General features: G+C 35.2%; 2 protein-coding genes across 5 annotated transcripts in view; both read right to left on the minus strand.

Annotated features, from left to right (window-relative positions):
• The window catches only part of LOC127848274 (uncharacterized), a 60,809-nt gene that overhangs the window by 20,823 nt on the left and 16,784 nt on the right, over nucleotides 1-23,202 (minus strand). The window contains exons 1-2 of one of the 3 annotated variants that reach the window (XM_052380642.1): nucleotides 5,485-5,785; nucleotides 2,224-2,345 (exon numbers count right to left, since the gene is read on the minus strand). The exons of 1 other annotated variant lie outside the window; for it this stretch is intronic. In XM_052380642.1, the coding sequence (XP_052236602.1) occupies nucleotides 2,224-2,345; nucleotides 5,485-5,655 (293 nt within the window). In that variant the 5' untranslated portion in view covers nucleotides 5,656-5,785. Of the gene's footprint in view, nucleotides 1-2,223; nucleotides 2,346-5,484; nucleotides 5,786-23,202 lie in introns of those variants that run through there. One more of the 3 variants, XM_052380643.1, reaches the window with a different exon arrangement.
• LOC127848279 (calmodulin-like) lies at nucleotides 11,800-23,052 on the minus strand. 2 transcript variants are annotated; one of them, XM_052380651.1, is made up of 6 exons: nucleotides 22,659-23,052; nucleotides 16,327-16,383; nucleotides 15,383-15,505; nucleotides 14,592-14,723; nucleotides 12,968-13,081; nucleotides 11,800-12,119 (listed from the first exon to the last, which is right to left on the minus strand). In XM_052380651.1, the coding sequence occupies exons 2-6, from the start codon at nucleotides 16,379-16,381 to the stop codon at nucleotides 12,085-12,087; spliced, it is 459 nt and encodes a 152-aa protein (XP_052236611.1). In that variant the 5' UTR covers nucleotides 16,382-16,383; nucleotides 22,659-23,052; the 3' UTR covers nucleotides 11,800-12,084. The 2 variants fall into 2 exon arrangements, with proteins under 2 accessions (XP_052236611.1, XP_052236610.1); XM_052380650.1 differs by having other exon boundaries at nucleotides 15,383-15,526.

A 23,202-nucleotide genomic window follows, 5' to 3' on the forward strand; every position in this document is an offset into this window, starting at 1 on the left:
TTATGAAACAATTTAAATTAAGTTGTTTTACTTCCATAGATTTCTGTAGACTTTATTGCACTTTACCTACTGAGTAAACCAAACTGATCGTAACAATTTAACGAGTCATTGTATTAATATAAATCCACGAACAAATACCATTGTAAAGAAGGTTAGATGATATATAATCTTTAGAGTAAGAATGAATGGTCAAAAATAATATTATGGTTTAAGATTTCGCTAGTGTGCATTTTGGGTCATGGCCCCGTAAACAGCTTACCAAGGTATAGCAGGCTGTTTTTGTCAGCAAATATTGTATGTCGCAATTCACAGCATAAAGTTTTAATATAAAGATGATAGAATTTAGTAATCTGACAATACAAGCACAACTAATTTCATAATATTAAAATAAATGACAGTTTAAAGTCCCATGAAAAACATCATTAAATGATGTTAACATATACACTGACACCAGCCATGCAAAACGATAATTTCAAATGAAAATTATTTGATGGAACAAGTAAAGTTTTCTCTTAGTTGAAATTAGCATCGAATAAAAAATAATAATGTTTGTTTTTAAAAGCCATTTAAGCTCCCGACAAGACTCGGAAATCTAGAGAAACTTTCTACAGACTCTTACCTGAGAAAAGATCGGACCCAGTGAGTTAAATTGAACCCTCGCACACTTTTCCCCGGTAATGAAGTCAAACTGCCCTGAATATCAGAAGGTCGCAGACATTGTGTCGCTCGAATTAAATGGTGCGTGAATAAAGTAAGTGAACACTCGCTTAAAAAGATTACTAGTAGTTCTTAATCACATTTTACCTTAATGCTTTCTTTGTTATATCATATGTTTCATAAAATTGGTCAACCTAATCACCTAGTAATATGTATAAGTGGTGATATTTAGTTGTGAAATAAGTGTTTGCGTCCGACAACACAAAATTAATGAGAAATTTGTTGAACTAAACAGATATATAATCTAAATAAAAACGAGATGTGAGAAAACGTAACAGCATTCTTCCAAATAGGATTGCAGACCGTCATACATATGTAGTATATTACTAAATATGTCATATATGAACAATCATAACCCCTCATAATTCGCTGGATAAAAAAAATCCAGTGAAAATTAATTTTCTAAGATTTTCAATTGATGTATGGTAGTGGAGAAATTACATTTAACAAAGGGACTTAACTCATATATCAAACACATAATAAAGAAATGGGTCGTCTTTCTTGTCTTAAATAGTAAAATACATTTTATGCTGTAATTGTATAAAAAAATTGAATGGAATAATCCCAATGCGGTAAGTAAAATCCGTAATAACTACATCAACTTCACTAAGAGCGATGAAGCAAGTGTGAAAAAAAGAGAAGGAAAACTTAAATCAGTTAATGGCAGAGCAATAACTAGACACAATTCAAGCCGGCTACAATCTTATGGTACATTGAGCAATCGAATGGGTCTTACAAATACAACGAGAGTGACGCAGTTTGGAAACTATAACCCGTATTGTATCGCTATCAATATATTCGGCGTCACAAGTTTTAACTTTCACGATATAATTGGTCTCGTGCGATTTAATTGTCACGATAAAGCCCACGTCATGCGATATAACTCTTATAAGACAGTCGGTCCATGGGCTATCTCTTTAGTCGATGGTACACGCTATAGCTCACCTGCAAATTACCGTCTCGAGAAATATAACTTTCACAAGAAAGCCTGTCACACGTGCTTTCAAAATGGTCGATGCCACACGATTTATTTCTATTTGGTCTTGCTCACTGTACCTATAGTCTGTGCCACGATACATAATACCCGAGATAGTTGTCACGCGCTATTATATACTTGTACGTGTCACACGTTATGAAAAACATGTCAAATTTGTCGTCACGCACTATAACATACATGTATGTGTCATACGACATTAAATACATGGCATAGTATTTGCCACGCGCTGAAACACATTTTTTTCACACAGTCTAAAACACATGAGATAGTTGTTTTCGCGCGCTACATCATACATGTATGTGTCACACGAACTAAAATAATTGACAAAAATGTGTTGGCACGCGTTATAGCATTCCCATATACCGCATGTCTATGTCACACAAACTGTAGTTAATGACATAGTTGTAGGTGTCAAGCGCTATAGCATGCATGATAAAGTCGGTCTAACTTTATTACCCATAAGGACTACACTTCACATTAGAGAGTGGGTCGCACAAGCTGTAACTTACATGAGATAGTCTGTTTCTCGCTGATTGTATTTCCTAAGCTCGGTTTCTACGTCGAGAGGCATGGCGTCATCGTCTGCAATTTTCCGCATTGCCGACTGATCGAACGAGTTCATCAGATAGTGCTGCAATATTATAGACAGTTATTATGTCATTATTTTAACCCATTTATGCCTAGCGCCCTGAAAAAGGACATTGCAAACAGCGCAGACCCAGATGAGACGCCGCATGATGCGGCGTCTCATCTGGGTCTGCGCTGTTTGCTTAAAGGAATTTCTGTAAGAAATATTCTAAATATAGAAATAAGTATACCAGACACCCCTAATTTTGGAAATAAATTGATCCAATTTAGAACAATGGGAGAGTTCACTGGGCATAAATGGGTTAATGTGTTTGTGTTTTGAAATAAGAAAAAAAAATAGGTTTTGCAAAAAAAAATGCAAATAATTTGGCGATTGTAGCGTTGATAGTTACAGTGATGGTTACAGCGCTGGTAATGCAGGCGCTGATGGAAAGTAATGGTGATGATAGAAATGAGGAAATTTATGGATACTCCGTCTGAGGAGTAGGTAATAATACTGTTGATTATGGTAATAACTTTTGCTGGTTGTGTTGTTTCGATGGTTAACCCATTTATGCCTAGTGGACTCTCCCACTCCAATTGGATCAATTTATTTCCAAAATTAGAGGTGTCTGATATACTTATTTCTATATTTAGAATATTTCTTACAGAAATTCCTTAAAGCAAACAGCGCAGACCCAGATGAGACGCCGCATCATGCGGCGTCTCATCTGGGTCTGCGCTGTTTGCAATGTCCTTTTTTCAGGACGCTAGGCATTAATGGGTTAAGTGGAAACACTTTTGCAAGTTAACACATCATTATTGCAAATCTTTTGGCAGCGCTCACTGTTGTTTTTAGTTCAACCAAAGACTGTTCACAGACCAATTATGTCGGCATTTAACCTTTGTTGGTAAAGATAATTATATCCGGTTTAGCGGGTGTATTCAATGTTTTTATCGATCTAGCCTTGGTTGAAAATCGTAAGTCCGTAGTGTCATGCTGTAATATTATCCCGTTGATATCAATCTGCAGGTAATATTATACTGTTTGTATCGTTATTTGGTATTTGCGTTTTATTTTTTACAGGTTTAACATAGTAAAAATAAAATCACTGTCCTTCATGTAGGTTATCAAACAGAATTAGGATATGTTGCATGTTAACGAAAACATATCGTTACTACTGTGGATATATTCACAAGACAACTCTGTGATACTGTATCTAGTACCGTGTTAACCCATTTATGCCTAGTGGACTCTCCCACTCTTCTAAATTGGATCAATTTATTTCCAAAATTAGGGGTGTCTGGTATACTTATTTCTATATTTAGAATATTTCTTACAGAAATTCCTTTAAGCAAACATCATGCGGCGTCTCATCTGGGTCTGCGCTGTTTGCAATGTCCTTTTTTTCAGGACGCTAGGCATACATGGGTTAAATGATAAAGTTATTTGATTGAGGTACTGTAATAGTTTAGAATCCAATGTATGTCTGAAAAATTGTGTGAAAATCTGTAATACGAGCAATTGATTTTGCGGAATATATACACGTAAAATAACGTAACAGATAAGAACTTATAAAAATCAATTTTGTACATCTTATCAACATCTACTAACACATTTGTATGTACATGTATTCAAAATAAAAACCTCAACACTAAAAAAACTCGCAAAACTACATACCACATTTAAATAATAAATAAATGTTGTATTCCCCTAATATAACTATAAACACACACTTTCCTTTAAATATAAATGTCCAGAAGAATCTTTGATAATACCGGCTGATCGATTATCCATTAATTCCTATATTCAATTAATAACGCCAGCCTGGCTGTGTTGATTTCTATCGCATGTGACGAATTAACTTGCAGTGTTTCCCCATCGATATTTCTGAGTCGCTGGAAACGCATTAATTAACCCATTTATGCATTATAGTGGACTATCCCATCCTTCTAAATTGGATCAATTCATTTCCAAAACTAGGGATGTCTAGTATATTTATTTCTATATTTGGAATATTTCTTACATAAATTCCTTTCAGCAAACAGCGCAGACCCTAATGAGACGCCGCATCATGCGGCGTCTCATCTAGGTCAACGCTGTTTGCCAAGGCTTTTTTCTAGAAGCTAGGTATAAATGCGTTAACTGAATTTTGCGAAAATACTGACCATCTCATTTGGTACACGCAAAGAGAAGATAACTTAATTGGTCAGGAAGTTCGTACTTTCCAATAGGTTTATTATCAATTTAACATAATTCGCTGCCTTAAAACCCAAATGGTAGATGGCAGGCAAAACTATTAACCTGATTGTCTATATAAATGCTATGTTTGAATTTATCACATTGAACTTAAGAAAGTGAGTGTACTTATATGTGTTCCTTACGCGCATGAGGGTGAAATATGTGTGGAACCGGAGTGTGTTCCCTCAGTCATTCGTAATTAACTTACTACACGCACGAACCTTGCGACGGATTTTAAACTAAAATTGCAATTTCCAGGTATATAGTTGTTTCTGAAAGATTTTCAATCGCGGTGTGTTACTAATTTTCTTCGGGGGAGCCGGAGTACCCGGAGGAAACCCCACCTGTCCGGTTTGGTGACCAACAACCAAACTCACGTGCGCCGGAAACAGGGATTGAATTCGGATCGCTTAAGTTAGGAGCGCGTGTACTGACCACCGCGCGAACAGGACAGCACTTCTATTAACCCATTTATGCCTATCGTCTAGAAAAAAGGCCTTGGCAAACAGCGTAGACCCAGATGAGACGCCGCATGTTTGCCTAATGGAATTTCTGTAAGAAATATTCTAAATATATGGAAATAAATATACTAGACACCCATAATTTTGGAAATAAATTGATCAGATTTAGAAAGATGGGAGAGTCCACTAGGCATAAATGGGTTCAAGAAACAACCTTACCTACTCGCAGGGAAGACATGTATCACACATTATAATTGATAACGATGTACTTGTAAAATTAACATCTAGCGTTTACAACTAGTGCAAGAATTGTGATAAAATAGTTATATGCGTATTGGTTATAATGCTTGCTAAATGAAATATGTATGTATGGAAACGTCGAGATAATTTATCATATTTACGTCAACACTTCAGAAAATATACAAAGTACCATAACCTACAGTATCGTGCGCGTAATCACATAACACATAAGAGTCGTTTATACAGGATAATGTACTCACCTCGATGATGTCATCATCATTATCATTCGCGGACAACTTCTGTTCTTCGATCCCATTTTTGACCTCCTTATGGGCCATTGACCCGTTCAAGCGTTTTGACTCGACGACCTCGCCACGTGACTTTCTGACCGACCCGGCCCCAACGGGGTGAGAACGTCCAACTTTATTCATATCGAATAATCACGTGATTCATACACGTTCAACCATTTTTACTTGACGCTTGCAAATGTTATCAGCAAATCTATCTTTTGTATTGTTTGTTGCTTTCAGTTGGCAAACGTTGGCAAATTAAGGAATTAAATATACACACATTGTCAACACGTTTCACTTATCGTCTTGTCAAATGTCATGAGTGTAGGCTGCAGCCACTTTTATAATCTAATGTATTAAAATTCCATTTATTAAGAAATCGCACAATACTTCTCAACGTAAATCGCACACTAGATTCTGACTTAGCATTAAACAAATAATCCAATGTATGCGCGGGTTGCCGTTTCGCTGTAATGCAAGTAACAATTAACTTTTAATCCTTGTCAATAACTCCGACATTATTAATAGGCTTGGAATTGTTGTCAAAATAGATAAACCAGCGTGGTATAGACCTATGACCCGTGTTAATTATGATATATCTACTACATAAACAACTTCTAAAACTACTACTACTATTAATAATACAACAACAACTACTACTTCTTCTTCTACGACTACTACTGCTTCTGCTGCTGCCACGACGACTACTGCTACTACCCCATCTTTTGTTATTAATTCAAACACTTACAGTGTCCTTATCTTGGCCTGTCTCGATGACCATGCAGTACAATACCACTTATAGCATTTAACTGCAAATACAAACACTACATTCATGAGCTGCAACCATAGCGCAGCTAACATTTATATATACATGATATATTATATTTACGACGTCACTTGGATTATGTTCTTACACTTGGTACCGTACCTTGTGTAAATAACATCACAACTGGTTGACGAAATTCTCAAAATGTTATTATTGGAAGTCTATTGATATTTCTTTGTTAATCCATTAATGAACAATCCTACTTAATAATATACTAGTATTCTTTGGGTATTCCTCTGTCAATCGTTCAAAAAACCACATACAACCTTTTTTTTTTAATTTCACAACAGCGTTTTTATATTTTGCTTTTGCTTTAAAATCGAATGTTCTTGTGTAAATAAACAATCCTTCAAACTTTTAAGGACAGTTTGTTTGGTTCATTGTGCTACGAAATTCGGAAATTAATGGACGCCTTTTACCATACTGATCGAAAATAAATATACTTGGATAGTATTTGTGTTTATTTAACACCGTTTGATCTTACCTTTAATATATGGCCTTTTTATCAAGATGTAAATCAAATTGCCTATTTGAAATCTAAATGAAATAGTTTGCATTTATTTTAAGAAGTGAATTATTGTTTCCATTTTTTTCCCACGAGAGTTATTGACACTGTATACATAACGCTAATGCGTGTTTGCGACTTATTATTGAACCTCGCTCTAGCTGGGCTATTGAATGTGCGTTTAGTTTCGTTCTAGATAAGCCTGTTAAGGCTAATCAGGGACGATACTTTCCGCTCTCGTCGAATGTTTCGTTTGAAGGATGTGTCTTGTACAAGAAAAAACAGTTAGGGCGAAGCTCGTCGTCCCAGATTAGCCTGTGCGGACTGCACGCCCTAATCAGGAACGAAACTTTACGCAATTTGCATTCAGTCCACTTTTCACCGAACGTGACTTGATAAAAAAAACAGAAATTAAACAAGATGCATCAAACAATGTATGGTCGATCGGAATGTTTATAAACCAAGCTTTCTTTTGATTTTCTTTTAATACGATAACAAAACGTTTACTTCGTCAGTCATTGTTTAACGCATTTAAACAAAAACATCGTTTTAAAAATGCATTCTTTGTATAGAGAGAGAGAGAGAGAGAGAGAGAGAGAGAGAGAGAGAGAGAGAGAGAGAGAGAGAGAGAGAAAGAAAATCTTCTGGCAAAATATGCACTTAACAAAAATACCTCATGCTTGAACAACGGCTGAAATGTATGCAGTCATGTAGTTTCTAAGGTTACACATTTGCAATATGAACCGCGGCATGCGAAAATGGATCTTATGCCTTGTGCGACCAGCATAGCTCCAAACCAGCTTACGCATCCGCGCAGTCTGGTCAGGAGGTACCCTGTCCGCAAATAAGACCACGAAACCTTCTGTGATTGTATAGTGGACAACCTTACTCCATCATGACTGCGCGATTTACGCATCAGATTCATGTGATTTATACAGAATTTAGAATACTAAATATTCTGGTAAGACATTCATGTGTTTTATACAAAAATAAGAACACTCAATATTCCGGTAAGACATTCATGTGTTTTATACAAAAATAAGAACACTCAATATTCCGGTAAGACATTCATGTGTTTTATACAAAAATAAGAACACTCAATATTCCGGTAAGACATTCATGTGTTTTATACAAAAATAAGAACACTCAATATTCCGGTAAGACATTCATGTGTATTATACAAAAATAAGAACACTACATATTCTGGTAAGACATTCATGTGTTTTCTTACAAAAATGAGAACACTATGGAACGCAGCTTTTTACGTTGAACAGTTTTAAATTATTGTGTCTTACTCGCGTGCTAAAAACCTTTTGCCTAATGCATAAATATGAAATATCAAATTATATTAAAATCATTCAAAATATATCAAAATATATAAAAAATATAACATACCACGTTCTAAGAAATCAAGATGAATGAAACAACGATTTCACTTGTAAGCTTAAGCAATAATTCATCTTTAAAGTACGTACGAAGCGCAATAATATTGACAATAAATAGTTGAATAAGACGGTTTACGTAATGCAAACTGTATATTAGTCCAATCCACTGTCACACTGACACAAAGTTATAGCAAACCAGTTCCTTTTGTTCATTACCTACTTATAAGTTGCTGCTGTTTAATTAAGCATAAACTCTTACCCCTTAGCATGCATTTCAAGCTTATGCACTATGCATGCATTTCAAGCTTATGCACTATAATAGAGATAAGTTACTTGTACAGACTCAATACACGCCATGCTTAGTTGTTATGTTTGACCGATTTTTGCGTAAGTATAATACCGATAATGTAATGTCTTTGTTGGCTGTTTTCAATTAACGATTTAAATGGAAGATACATTATACTAGTGTTATTGTTTTGTTGATTGAATAGAAACATAAAACCGATCTGTTCATGAATACTAATATTACATTCAGCCTATAAAACACTGAAAGCTCTAAGGTGAAAAAATAACTTGAAAAACAAACCTGTAAAGTCCGGGTTCCGAAGAAGATACAACTATTTATGCACGTAATTCGAACGCTAATTCGGTGTTGAGGCGGCATAATGTGCATCACGTGATGAGTCTTGGGCCCAGTTGCTCAACGCACCGTGAAAATAAAATTGTGGTTAAGCCTTACGTCCGTTAAGTATCCAAACGCAGCGTTATTTAATTAGATGTAAACTTCATGTTGCTCAAACTGTTTTAACGCTTGCGTTAATTAACGCAGCGTTAAGACTTTCACGTCTGTGTTAATCCCACAATGCATTCCAAATATCCTCTTCCTTGTCATGTTATTTAAAATGGCCTACCATTGCTATCCAATTATTGCATTTACAGATAAATTAAGCAACACAAATTATTTGTAATATAAAAATGCATTTATTCATGGCAATGTTTAATTAATAAGAAAACTAATGGCACACGTATCAAAATAAATTGAAACTAAATGTAATTAATTAAGTGCGTAAGATGATACTCATAGATTAAAACGTTCATAAATTTTATTTATCCATAAACATGCGGAAACATTTGTTTATCGATGCATTCATAACACAATTATACGTATTTTTCCACTCGTCGGGCTGGCGCCCGGCCGATGATCGCACGGACACCGGGTCATTTTGTAGCATCGGGCGGCGTCCGGATTAATTTTAAGTCGCACTTAAAATTTTACCCGACGTCGAGCCCGGTAAGGAATCGAGTGGAGATCGAAAAAAGATCGGACGATCAACGCAAGGTTTTCATCAGGATTTCCTTCCCGGGCGCGACGTCGGGTTATTTTAAGTGAAACAACGGTGTCGCTCATCGGACGGCTCCGACGTGTCCAGTCTTCCCGATGCCTGGAGATCAGAAACATCAGCCGACTGCATGTTTGTGCTCTTGTAATTCGAACTATCTTTTACTGTATCTTAAGGTCGTGGGAATCTCTTTGGTGGTAAAAAATGAGGTGCCTTTGTTTATAGCAATGTCGGCAAGTATCATATACAAATAATGTGAGCCCCGCTCTGGGAAAACGGGGGTTAATGCATGCAGTCCCCACAGGCTAATAAGGAATGACACTTAATGCATGCAGTCCCCACAGGCTAATCAGGGATGACACTTAAGGCATGCAGTCCCCACAGGCAAATAAGGGATGACACTTAATGCATGCAGCCTCCACAGGCAAATAAGGGATGACACTTAATGCATGCAGTCCCCACAGGCTAATCAGGGATGAAACTTTATGCATGCAGTCCCCACAGGCAAATAAGGGATGACACTTAATGCATGCAGTCCCCACAGGCTAATCAGGGATGAAACTTTATGCATGCAGTCCCCACAGGCTAATCAGGGATGACACTTAATGCATGCAGTCCCCACAGGCTAATCAGGGATGACACTTAATGCATGCAGTCCCCAGAGGCTAATCAGGGATGACACTTAATGCATGCAGTCCCCACAGGCTAATCAGGGATGACACTTAATGCATGCAGTCCCCAGAGGCTAATCAGGGATGACACTTAATCATGCAGTCCCCACAGGCTAATCAGGGATGACACTTAATGCATGCAGTCCCCACAGGCTAATCAGGGATGACACTTAATCATGCAGTCCCCACAGGCTAATCAGGGATGACACTTAATGCATGCAGTCCCCACAGGCTAATCAGGGATGACACTTAATCATGCAGTCCCCACAGGCTAATCAGGGATGACATTTAACGCTTGTATGGTATTTTTCATTTGGAGTAAGTCTTATCTCAGCAGACTGCATTCGGAATATATGCACATAAATACATAAGTTGTAAATAGCTTTGTGAATATTTCTCGTAACCAACAAGTTTCATAATTGACTCTATAGTAGGAAGTGCTTTTTCGACAAAAGCCCCTGGATGACTGTATTTAAACATGTCAGCTTATGATGTTACAGTAACTGTACCGAGATTAAGTGAGATAGGTAATAACAGTTTAAGCACCCGTTTCATTCACTTATTACAACCGCAGTCTTGAAAACGTCCCGAACCGGGACTCGAGTCTCAGACGGACTGTATAATTGTTCAACACATGGGGAGACTTGTCTCTATTTGTCTGATATAAGAGAAATATTTTTTATTTATTTACCATATTATTAAGAGAAACGGGACTGTACATTCGTGTTTGTTACATTTTACAAACGGAATGAAAAGATCAGATTTTTCATTACAAACGCAGAAAGTAACCTCTGCAGATAGGCATACGCTAAATCATAACGTTTTTAATCACGTGTTTACTTGAAAGCAAACATAAAACCCTGCAATCCTTAATGTTATGCTTTCAATTTAATACGATCTTTCCCAGATGTCACGATAGGCCAAAGTATCTAATAATTGTCTTTATATGATAGTTTTGACTTTGATACGATGCGATATAGGTTCTTGCCAATTTTTCAACTACAAGTGCCCCATTATTTTACGATTGTGTTTGCGGTATCTGTCATTGATTGAGCAATTGTCTGAGAACTGCAATCACCATAATTTCTGTCATAAAATATTTTTCCTGCTTTGTCAGATTGCAATACGAACTAACACGATTAACGTTGATGACAATCGCTTGCAGTGTATATGTATATCGTCGAAGCATGCTCCCTCGATTTGCACGATTCACATCAATACCAATCTAGGCAAAAACATGATTGTGCAAAGGTAACAACAGGGTCAATAAGTTTGGCACTCGAACTTTGTACATCCGCCATTAAGGCGATACCTTCAACCACTTTGTGACGAAGGCGTTTATAATACGTCGTTGTGTGACAACTGGGGTCAATGCATGAGCGTAAAGTGAAGACCAAACTTGCTATTGATTTTTGTGTGTAAAAAAGTCACTTCAACCCAGCTTAGGTGGAAATGTCCCTCTCTGATAAATCTGTGAGAACATACATTAAGCAAATTTTTTCAAGTACGGGCTCAGATATGAACGTACATGTATTTACAAACAACAAGAACATTAGCATTTCGTGGTATTAATCAACAATATTATTCAAACAAAATAATTGTATGCATGTATATGTAAACAAAATTATAACACACTTTGCAAGATATACATTAATAAAGTTGATAAATAAAATGTCATTGCAGTCCGTTGCTTTTGCTGAAATCGCGATTGCCGTATCCTGACACCAACCTCTGTCCTAACTCTATCTGACCATGTCGGTGAAGTCAAACATGAAAAGGTAATACATTGTACTATGTTTATTTTTGATAAATGGTAGTTTCATTAGCTGTAATGTTGAAGCTCTCACCAGTCCTTTTCACATACTGAGTTGACGAATTCTAAAACATAGTTAGAAAGGTTAATCGTTTCAATTGTAAAGTATTTGTAAAGTAATAATAACGAAGGATACATTTGTATCAATATTCTACTGTATTAAATAATGTTAACATAACATTGACCTTACGATCTACAAACAGCTTATTATAAATCAAAATTAAATCATTAAAAACAAGACTATTGCCAAGCAATATATGTCCCCTACCGGCTTCACCATTGTCAGATTTTTTTTATTTGTTTCCATAGCAACCAGAATTTTTGACGTAGAAACAAAATGAAATGACGTGCATAATTTCCATATTGCCATCTATCCATGTTTCAAGTTTCATGAACAAATATGTAGAACTTTTAAAGTTTTCGCAGGATACAGAAAAGTGTGACAGACAGGCAGGCAGACAGGCAGGCAGGCTGGCAGGCAGGCAGGCAGGCAGGCAGGCAGGCAGGCAGGCAGGCAGGCAGGCAGGCAGGCAGGCAGGCAGGCAGGCAGGCAGGCAGGCAGGCAGGCAGACAGGCAGGCATGCAGGCAGGCATGCAGGCAGACAGACAGACAGACAGACAGACAGACAGACAGACAGACAGACAGACAGACAGACAGACAGACAGACAGACAGAGCGCAAACCATAAGTCCCCTCCGGTGAAACATTTTGGTTCGCATTAAATTAACTAAAATGAAACACGTATTTTATTGCAACTAACTAGTAAATATTACACAAATCGCACAAGCGACGCACAGAACGAATCTTGATTGCCATTACAAATTTTAAATCCATTTCAGCTTGTCGGTTTAAACAATTTCATCAAGTTCAGTTCCTATAAAAGACAAAACAATAAAAAGAAATCTTTCCTCACCTTCGAAGCTTATTTTACCGTCCCCGTTTGTATCTGCCTCTATAATAAGTTGGGTTACCTCCTCATCTGTGATTTCGACCCCTTCACTTCTTAGAACCGTGCGTATCTCTTCTCCTAAAAGTATATTAAGTCGTTTAGTCTTGTCAACTTCTCTATGATCATTCAGTTTATTAGACGAGTTAATAATTGTAAATGAGCCGCGTTCTTGGAAAACGGGGCAAAACGCATGTGCGTGAATTGTCGTCCCAGATTAGCATGGGCAGTCTGCACAAGCTTATCAGGGACGACACTTTCATATGTTATGGTATTTTTCGTTTTAATGAAGTATCTACAACACGCAACTCTTGGTAAACTGTTTATGCGGAACGCGTCGTCCCTGATTAGCCTGTGATGACTGAAAGGCTTATTTGACACGACATTTTACGCACGTGCATTTGTACCCAAATTCTTAGAGCGCGACAATCGCCTTAAGCATTGCAGCTTTTCATAAAAGTGATGATATGAATATAAATATATATATGAATCTATCTATTAAGTTTGTTAACATAAGACGACATCAAGTTGATACTTTTTTGTTTCGTTTCATCGTGCCGCATTATGTTGCAGTTGTGTTGCTGTGGTAAACATCTATGAATTTGTAACCTCATGTCGCCACAGTCGGCCGTCATATTTTCCCAATGGTGTGATGCATATCTTGTTAAAATATCAATGAACTCGGAATTCAAGTAGAGCTGCACGTTTTTAGTGCATATAAGGGTGTGTGGAGGTGGCAGATTACAAATTTGCAATTGTTGAAAAAAAGTTTGATGACTTCGGAATTCTTTCGCAATTTAATGCACTTCTGGTTGCGTTTGCAACTTTTTATTTGTAATTTTCGTTGACTATAATTTTCTTTTTTTATTAAGATGTCAAAATTAACGCCTTTGAATCGGCGCATGACATTGCCGACAATCGTGTTAAAAATATCGGACGTTTTTTATACAGCGTTGTTATATTGTAGGAACATCAACAATCCACATTATATATATGAATGTTTCCCACAAAATGTTTTGAAATTTTCACGCATTTGCCTTTTTGGCAGATTGATCGAAATCTCCGGGCTACAGAGCGACTGCATTTATGTAAGCGGGTCCTTATTTATTTATGATATCATTTGATTATTTTTTTGTATTTTTTTCATCCCCATGATGTTTTCTTAAATAAAAATATAAAGACCCTGCCATTCAAATTTGATGGTATAAACACATATACAAGTAAATATCGACGACTATTTTTGCTTAGCACGAACACTTTAAATACAGGCTTACATGGATTTAGAATGTCAAAGCCTCGTTAAATAAACTTTACTTTGTTCAACACTTACCCTGCATTCAATATATTTGGCATATAAATGGCATACGACTATGAAAACAGGGTAGAAAGCATGTAAAATAGCGCTGTTAAATGTACTGTGCGAAAATTTAGAGTTATTAATTATTGACTTAAATCGGCATGTCCGATCGTATTAAGTCACGAAAAATAGTTATTTTTGCTAAAAGGGGGGATTTCCGAAAATTTAAAGTGTCCAAAAGCTAAGAATAATTAAGGTAGTTGTTTTGTGTGGTCTTCATAGCCACCACCTCACCTGTAATGAAACCGTCTCCGTCTTTGTCAAATCGCCGGAACTGCAACTGTAGCTGCTTGGTTTTGAAGTTGGCAATGATCAGCCGTGGTGCCATGAGTCGCTCAAACTCGCGATACTCTATGAAACCGTTTCCTGGAAAACCAAAATCGCGGTTGATTTAAGAATTTTGTTTAATAAATAATAATAATATAAAATAAATAAAGTAAAGTAAACAGGTGACATCACTTGCGATTACATAATGCAAGTTGAATGTATCATGCATGTTATCTAGGTTCGGGAAAGGCATACATAAAAAAACACAATGTTTCGTTTAATTGCTGTTTTAATATCTAACAATCTATCATCTTAAATAACATATAATATTATTGGTTAGATAAAAACTATCAATTGAAGCAAAATAATGAAAATGGGTAAGATTTAAAAGCCGAAAATGTTATCTGAAAATTAACAAATTAACAATTAAGGTACAGTCACTTTTGCAGTAATCCAATGTTATTAATACAGCAGTAAATAAACGGCGAATTAAGCAAATAAGTAAGGGATCGTCACAGCAAATTGCTTCTCCTCATTTTAGACTTCTTTGTTTCTTTTATTTTTGGCGGAGATTATGTCAGGTAAAGAATGATTAAACGAGGGCTTTAAAACGAAAAAACAATCTGCGAATGCAGATCCAGATCTGTATTTGCAATAAAGATTTCGTCGAAGAGCTGTCTATTGAGTAAGCAATACTTTATCATCACAATTTACATGGGAAATAAGATCACAGAGCTAATATTGACTATGTAGCTTACTGTCCTTGTCGGCCTCTTTGATCATCGCCTTGAGCTCGTCACGTGACAGCAGGATTCCCAACTTCCGGCACGCCATATTGAGATCGCGTTCACCTATCCGCCCGTCCCTGTCCAGATCTATGGCTTGGAAAGATTTTTTCAGTGCTGGTGTATTGTAAATAAAAAAAAGCAGCTGCTGGAATCGACTATGAATACGTTAAAACTAACAGCAATGCCACACTAGAGGTATGATGGCGTTACATTCAATCAGAGTGTAGAAACATATATGCACAGCTCACTGTTTCCTATCGAATATGGTTGCACCAAGAACTTGTTGAATCACCCGATTAAGTCTCGATTAGCCACATGCCTCCATATGCTATCGAACTATTGCTAACTAACCACATCTGTGTCTGCTGCTGTCTTTTAAATATAAACAAAGCGAAACTCTGATATACATGTTTCCGATCAGTAAACATTGATCTTCATGTTTACATACAAAAGGGCACAAAAACCAATATATATGCAATACATTTTTTGATCTCATAATGTTCCTAATATTTACCATAAAATGTACTGCGTTGTTTTAATCGATGTAATATGTTATTAATAACTGCTATATTTAAGACGTGATATGTCATTATTAACTTGTATAATCAAGACTTTTAAGCTTATTTAATATCCTCATTAGAGTCATTCCGATAGCTAAGTCCCTTTAGCACTGAACAGAAGAGAAGCAAATTATTAGAACTAAATTTATGTAAGAATACAATATGCATATATTAAAGCGTAAAAAAACAAACAACTATTTTTTCGTAACTGTTTTATATATTGTATGACATTACTAATTTCGATTATTTCTCTTTTCGTGTGGTAAGATTATAATTAATGAACATAGTTTCTCATGTAGCAACGCTGCATTTCACAGCTATATTGTTCTAATAATCTACTAGACGCTATCTTACTTTTGATTTGTTCTTCTGTTAAGGTTTCTCCAGTCATTTGCATTGCCTTCTCCATTGCTGAAAATTGTATTAATATGCATACAAATTTCAAATATAGATGCATCGGTGGTATAATTGTAATTACAGTTTTTTTTCAAGTAAATACTGTTTTTAAAAATAATAAGATATGTGTTTTTCAGAAACACTATGCCCCTTTCTGCGCCGCTTTGAAGCTATATATTTAACCTTTAACCTCGAAGGATGACCTTGACCTTTCACCACTCAAATTGTGCAGCTCTATGAGATAAACATGCATGCCAAATATGAAGTTGCTATCTTCAATATTGCAAAAGTCATGGCAAAATGTTAAAGTTGGAGCAAACAAACACACAAACCAACCAACCAACAGACAGGGCAAAAACAATATGTCCCCCAACACTATAGTGGGGGACATAAAAATGACCTTATAAGTACCGCGTAATAAATTTAACAAAAGTTTTAATATATAATAATTATCGTTGTAAACTGTACTTAGGAATTGATAAATGGAGTGATGTCAGACGAATTAATTACTTTATAGTCCAGAAGTAAAACGTGTTATGGTTTAATATTTCTTACATAAAACCATTTTTCGTATATACACGTTTGTGTATTTAAACAATTAATTACTTAAATCGACACTTAGAGCAGTCTTTCTAAAATTAATGTTAATTATATTCAAAAATATTTTATTTCTTGGATTCCTTTTAAATGGCATGATTAATTTAGTAAAGTAATATTAACATTTGTTTTATAACATTACGAATGTCTGATATTTAGATTTAACAATAGCAACGTACTTGTTCTTTGCAGAATTATCCACAATATATCTTTACTCCCGAATCATTATTTAGCAAATGTACCCTTAAGTCACTGAAAAAGCCTTAACGTGTGTATCAATAAAAAAGGAGGTATTAATAATAAATTCGATTCCTTTACCTACATTGAAAGGACGTGACATAACGATACGTAGATGGCACAATGGTATTGAATTACATTTTAATTTAAAGGTACCGTAAGCCCACATGGAGTGTAATATAGTCGGGACTATTCATTTCCGTATTTAAACATCCAATGTTTACAATTTGGGCTTTGACACGACTCTATCGAAAGAGGCTGTACACAAAGGATTTCTGAAATGTGGTTTATTTCTGAAGTTGGACATATTAATTTCATAGTCGAAAATGAATGTTACAATAAATGCCTGCATTAACGTGCAATGTTTCAGTCTATAATGTACCCCGTTTTATATATTCACACATTTTGAAACTACTGATTTCTGTGAAGTAATTCCCCAGAAGAAGAACGCGACGACGACACAATACAACAACAGCAGTTAGAGTACAACCAGTAACAGCAAAACAAGCAACAGCAAAAACAGAAAACAACAGACTTTCAGACAGTTATTACAATTACATCTTCGGCCACTCGCGCATGTGAATCTTTAATGAATAGTCAAACAATACTGTTTAAACCATATTCAGTCATTAAAAAAAATCTATACCATTTTAAACTCAACTGTTGTTTTGCACGTCTACATGACTGATCACTCCTTTAACAGCCACTTAAACAAATATAATTCAAGTAGTAGCCATTGTGTTTTGACTGTTCTCTTTGATATTATCTTAAGGTATTGGCCAGGTCTCATTTATGGACATGCATATGTCGATCATTGAGCAAATATCTTCGTGTTTAATCGTTAGTTGACTCATAATGGGTTTATGTATTTGTTACGCGCGGAATAGTATTTCTTACTTGAACTATTCAATAAAGGATTAAATACAATTATTGTATGGCCCGCGTCATGCGAAAATGGGTCTATTTATATATTTGGTTGCATATGTAAAATTCTAATTGCAATACATTTCTACAAAGTTTTAAGTGATGATTATCCAGTCCCTTATTCAGTTTGAATAACGCGTCTTCTTCATCTTGGATGCCAACGGTACATCCCGCGATCTTCGAAATTGCCACCATATTAAAGGTCGTGATAAACGACAAAATAGCCCTGGTCTTGGTGGTAACCAGTCCTTTTTGTTCCGAAGACAGTGCACCTGGTTACTTTTTTCCACAAAAACTGGTTATCATAACGCCCAAAACTATTTAGAAATGTACGTAAATTTCTACATATTTTTAATACCCAACCTACATTTAAAATGCTTTTCATTGATATATTGGTCTCTTTGGTTCATTTTATTTGTATGTGTGTGTGTGTAAGAAAAAGGTAGTTCTTTCTTCGACTTGAAAAAGGAATAAGGAACCAGTTCATTATTCCCTTTTCAATCCGAATAAGGAACTAGGTTATCATTAAAAGAAACTTATAAGAGATGTACTGCAATTAATGTTTGTTTATACCCAACCTACATTAACAATGATTTCCATTGATTTATTGGTCTCTTTGGTTCATTTTGATAGTTTGTTTAGTATGAAAGAACCAGTTCCTTATTCCTTTTTCGCACTGAATAAGAAAATGTCTGTGTTATTCTTAAATAATACTAGGTAGAAACATAATGCATTAAATATTGTTAACTTCAAACCTACATAAACCATGATTTTCATCGACATTTAATATTATTTGGTTAATTTAAATTCATGTTTTAGTAAGGCAATATTATTTCCTTATTATTGTCTTCATAATACTTGTTTTCAGCGTGTATCGTCACATAGAATATAAAAGAAATATGACAGAATACGCCCATATAACATATTCACGCTTAAATAACCCACACACCATCTAAAATATAACATAGCCGAAAGTTATCGCCAAAACTACAGGCTTCCGAATAAGGAAGTAACTTTACGCCCAATTCCTTATTCAGAGGCCATAATTTCGGATACTTTACTTCGGATCATTTTAGAATAGCACAGCTTTATATTCGTTATTATTTGCGATCTTTTGTGTAAGATTTGTTACTTATATCTCTGGTACAGTTCTTGAAGTCTTATCTGACCCTGAACTTTGATCAAGACGATAAAATAGCTGAAAACTGAACATGTTGAAGATATCGTGTTCCGTTTTCATACGAAAACTGTAACGAAGGGATATGATTAAGAATGCAAAATGATTTCAACACGTCTCCATAAAAGAAAGACTGCACCGGAAGCAGCGCTCTAAGTGCCTCTATAAGACTGAAAGGTTTCATCGAAATGCCTCAATATTTTATTTTATAATTGAAACGAAAAAGCGCACAACCTAGCTGTAAAAGTGTGTTTTCTTCTGATATATTTTTAGTGCGAATACGCGTTTTCTCGCTAATGCAGACCGACAGTACATTCGGCGACTTTCAACCTCGGCACAAGACGAATGACTATGTTCCTGACAGAGTTGTCATCAGTGCGACGTCACTGATGTCACAATAAAGCAGAGCAGGAAGCAGAGGCCACGGTGCCTCTATTAGACTGGACAATTTCATCGAAATCCCTCTGTATTTCGTTGTTGCTGTTATTTTTATATATTAAACACCAAAACTAACATAGCTGTAATTGGGTGGTTTTATTTCAGTAGATTTTCTATCTCCGAAAGCGCGTTTCCTCGCTCTATGATACCTACGTTACATCCGGCCACCTTCAACATTGGCGCACGATTAAAAGTCGTGACAACCGATAAAATGGCACTGTTCTCGGTGGTTATAAGTGATATATATAGATTTGCAACTGGGTACGCTTTCCTTATTCAGCCGCGAAAACAGCACTAGGTTATCATTACACAAGAATACTAAAAAGAAATCTACTGTAAATAATACATATTTTTTATTCCCAACCTACATATACAGTGATTTTCCTTGATTTATGCGTCTCTTAATTAATATTATTTTATTTGTTAAGTAAATACCAGTTGCTTATTCGATTTGAATAAGGAATAATGAACCAGTTTCTTATTCCTTATTGAAAACGAATAGGTAACTATGTTATTATTAAATTCAACAAAGTAGAAATGCACGGCAACTAATAATTTTATACCCGTCCAACATATTCAATAATTTTCTGTGAGTTATTCGTCTCGTTGGTTTATTTTGATTTATAATTTATAGAAAGAACATTCCAGTTCCTTATTCGAGTTGAATAAGGAATACGGAACCAGTTCCTTATTCCTTTTTTAATCCGAATAAGGAACACGGTTATCATTTAATGAAACATAGTAGTGATGTACTGCAATTAATGTTTTTTATACCCAACCTCAATATACAATGATTTTCATTGATTTATTGGTCTCTTTGGTTCATTTTAATAGTTTGTTAAGTATGAAAAAGCCAGTTCCTTATTCGATTTGAATAAGGAATAAGGAACCAGTTCCAAGGAACTGTGTTATTATTAAATAATACTAGGTAGAAATATATTGCACTAAATATTTTTAACTTCGAACCTACATAAACCATCATTTTTATCGACATTTTATATTATTTGGTTCATTTTAATTTATGTTTGAGAAAGGCAATACCATTTCCTAATTATCCTCATCATAATACTTGTTTTCAGCGTATATAGTGACAGAATATTCAAAGAAATGTGACAGAATACGTCCATATAACATAATCATGCTTAAATAACCCACACTACATCTTAAATATAACATATCCGAAAGTGATTTTCCGAAATACAGGCTTCCGAATAAAGAACTAACTTAACGCAAATTCCTTATTCAGAGGCCATAGTTTCGGATATTTAAATTCGGATCATTCTAGAAAAGCACAGCTATATATTCGTTAGTATTGGCTATTTTTAGTATAAGATTTTATTATTTTATATGTCTGATACAGTATTTGAAGTTTGTTCTGACCCTAACTTCTAGAGAAGACTTTCCGATAGCAGAATACCATTCATTTAGCTAATCCATTCCGTTCTTGTACCTAACAGTCTCAAGGGGATATGATTAAGGATGCAAAGCGATTCAATGCGTCAACCAGTTCCTTATTCTTTTTTCAATACGAATAAGATACTTTGTTATCATTAAATGAAACTTATTATAGATGTACTGTAAATAATGTTTATTGATACACAACCTACATTACAAATGATTTTCATTGATTAATTGGTCTCATTTTAATAATTTGTTTAGTTTGAAAATGCCAATTCCTTATTCAATTTGAATAAGGAATAAGAAACCAGACCGACATACATTTACAATAATTTTCGTCGAGTTATTCGTCTCGTTGGTTCGTTTTGACTTATAATTTATAGACAGAAATTTCCAGTTCCTTATTCGATTTGAATAAGGAATAAGGAACCAGTTCCTTATTCCTTATTCACACTGAATAAGAAACTGGATAATCATCGCTTAAAACTTAGTAGAAATGTATTGCAATTAGAATTTTACATATACAACCAATATATTAAAAATATGTTCATTTATATGTGGTTAATTTTGGATCAAAGTAAGAAAATGCCAGTTCTTTATTCGGCTTGAATAAGGAATAAGGAACAGGTTCCTTTTTCCGTATTCAGCCTCGAATAAGGAACTGGATTATAAATAAAAACAAAACATGTTTAAATGTACAAGATTTATTTTTTTTTCACATACATGTAAAATAATAGTATATGCCTTAAGTTTTGTTGATTTGAAATTAGTATTCGAATTACAAAATATCGGTTCGGTTTAAACAAGAAATCTTATGCAATCGCGAAGAAGAAACTTGAATATGTAAAGTAATACATAAAGTAAATGTATTCGAGTTATTTTGTTTTTATTTACTTCAGAAATGTTTGCATTATTGTTCTTTAAAACCCTATAACAAATATATTACGTGCGAATAAGGAATAAGGAACAGTTCCTTATTCCTTTTTCGAAAAAGGAATAATCAACTAGGAAAAAGGAACCAATTTATCACCTATACCTTGCGCGGCTGTTTGTTGTTTTAAAATGACTACTGACGTTGACTTTTGTGATCACGTGACAGTTTTGTTCATTCCCAGTGAAACGGTTGATTACAGATATAAAAGATATATAGAATTAACTGATCTAACATAAACAAAAACATGTTGTGTAAACACAGTTTTAATTGCGAGGTTTACCGATTTTAAGATCATGTAAAAGTACAACAAACTAATTTGCAATTGAGATACTTTATAAATACTGGTATATCGTTCGGTATAAATGTTTCTGTTGGCACCTATAGTGTCCTCAGTTCAAACATTGTGTCACCTCTCCATTTTTAAATCATAGTATGCAATATATACACTAAGTTTGCAGCTGCATTTTAACGATTGAATTGAAAATAAACGTTCAGGTATATCATTCATCCTTTTCTTCATTTATTCATTCAAATAACACATACAACAATCATGCATACATCGGTATTCATCCGAGCTTTTTTTACCTGCCAGCCATCTACAGTATCGGCTTAGCCGCTACAAAAAGTATGTCAATGATGTCAGTATACTCAGTCATCGTCATCATCATCAATCCTTTGACCGGTTTGGCCGTTGGGGAGAAATGAGGGACGACGATACAGAAATTCTCCTCAGCCAGGTCTGTTGTGTGCTGATGAGAGTAATTCAGCCATGGGAAGGGATGTCCATTCTTTTACATTATCAATCCAGTTTTTCTTCTGAAGGCCTCGACATCGACCTCCCTCTAGCCTGCTTTGCACTAAGTAAAATTTCAATTAAAATCGGCAGACATTGCATAGTCAGTTGGTGACGAAATCAGTTACCCTTCATTTGAAAGCAAGCGGATAATTAACGTTTCCAAATGCATTAATTAAATTATGGTTGTACTTTTATATGGAATGTGTATCTATTATTATAAAATATACCGCTAACGACCAGATTTAGGAAAAAAAAACACTGGTTGCTGGGATTCAATGTCTATTATCGCAGTAGGAACCTCTCCTGAAAAGTGAGAGCTTGAAACCAACGCGA

This window comes from Dreissena polymorpha, chromosome 10 (genome assembly GCF_020536995.1).
Source record: "Dreissena polymorpha isolate Duluth1 chromosome 10, UMN_Dpol_1.0, whole genome shotgun sequence".
NCBI lineage: Eukaryota > Metazoa > Mollusca > Bivalvia > Myida > Dreissenidae > Dreissena > Dreissena polymorpha.

What these genes read in the sequence shown, in the direction of transcription:
- LOC127848279 (XM_052380650.1), bottom strand. Translation starts at nt 16,381, where the DNA reads ATGGAGAAGGCAATGCAAATGACTGGAGAAACCTTAACAGAAGAACAA. An exon ending in CAAAGAGGCCGACAAGGACA is followed by an intron (nt 14,724 to 15,382) that starts GTAAGCTACATA and finishes TTGGTTTTCCAG; the next exon opens with GAAACGGTTTCATAGAGTAT. An exon ending in CGGAGACGGTTTCATTACAG is followed by an intron (nt 13,082 to 14,591) that starts GTGAGGTGGTGG and finishes ATATACTTTTAG; the next exon opens with GAGAAGAGATACGCACGGTT.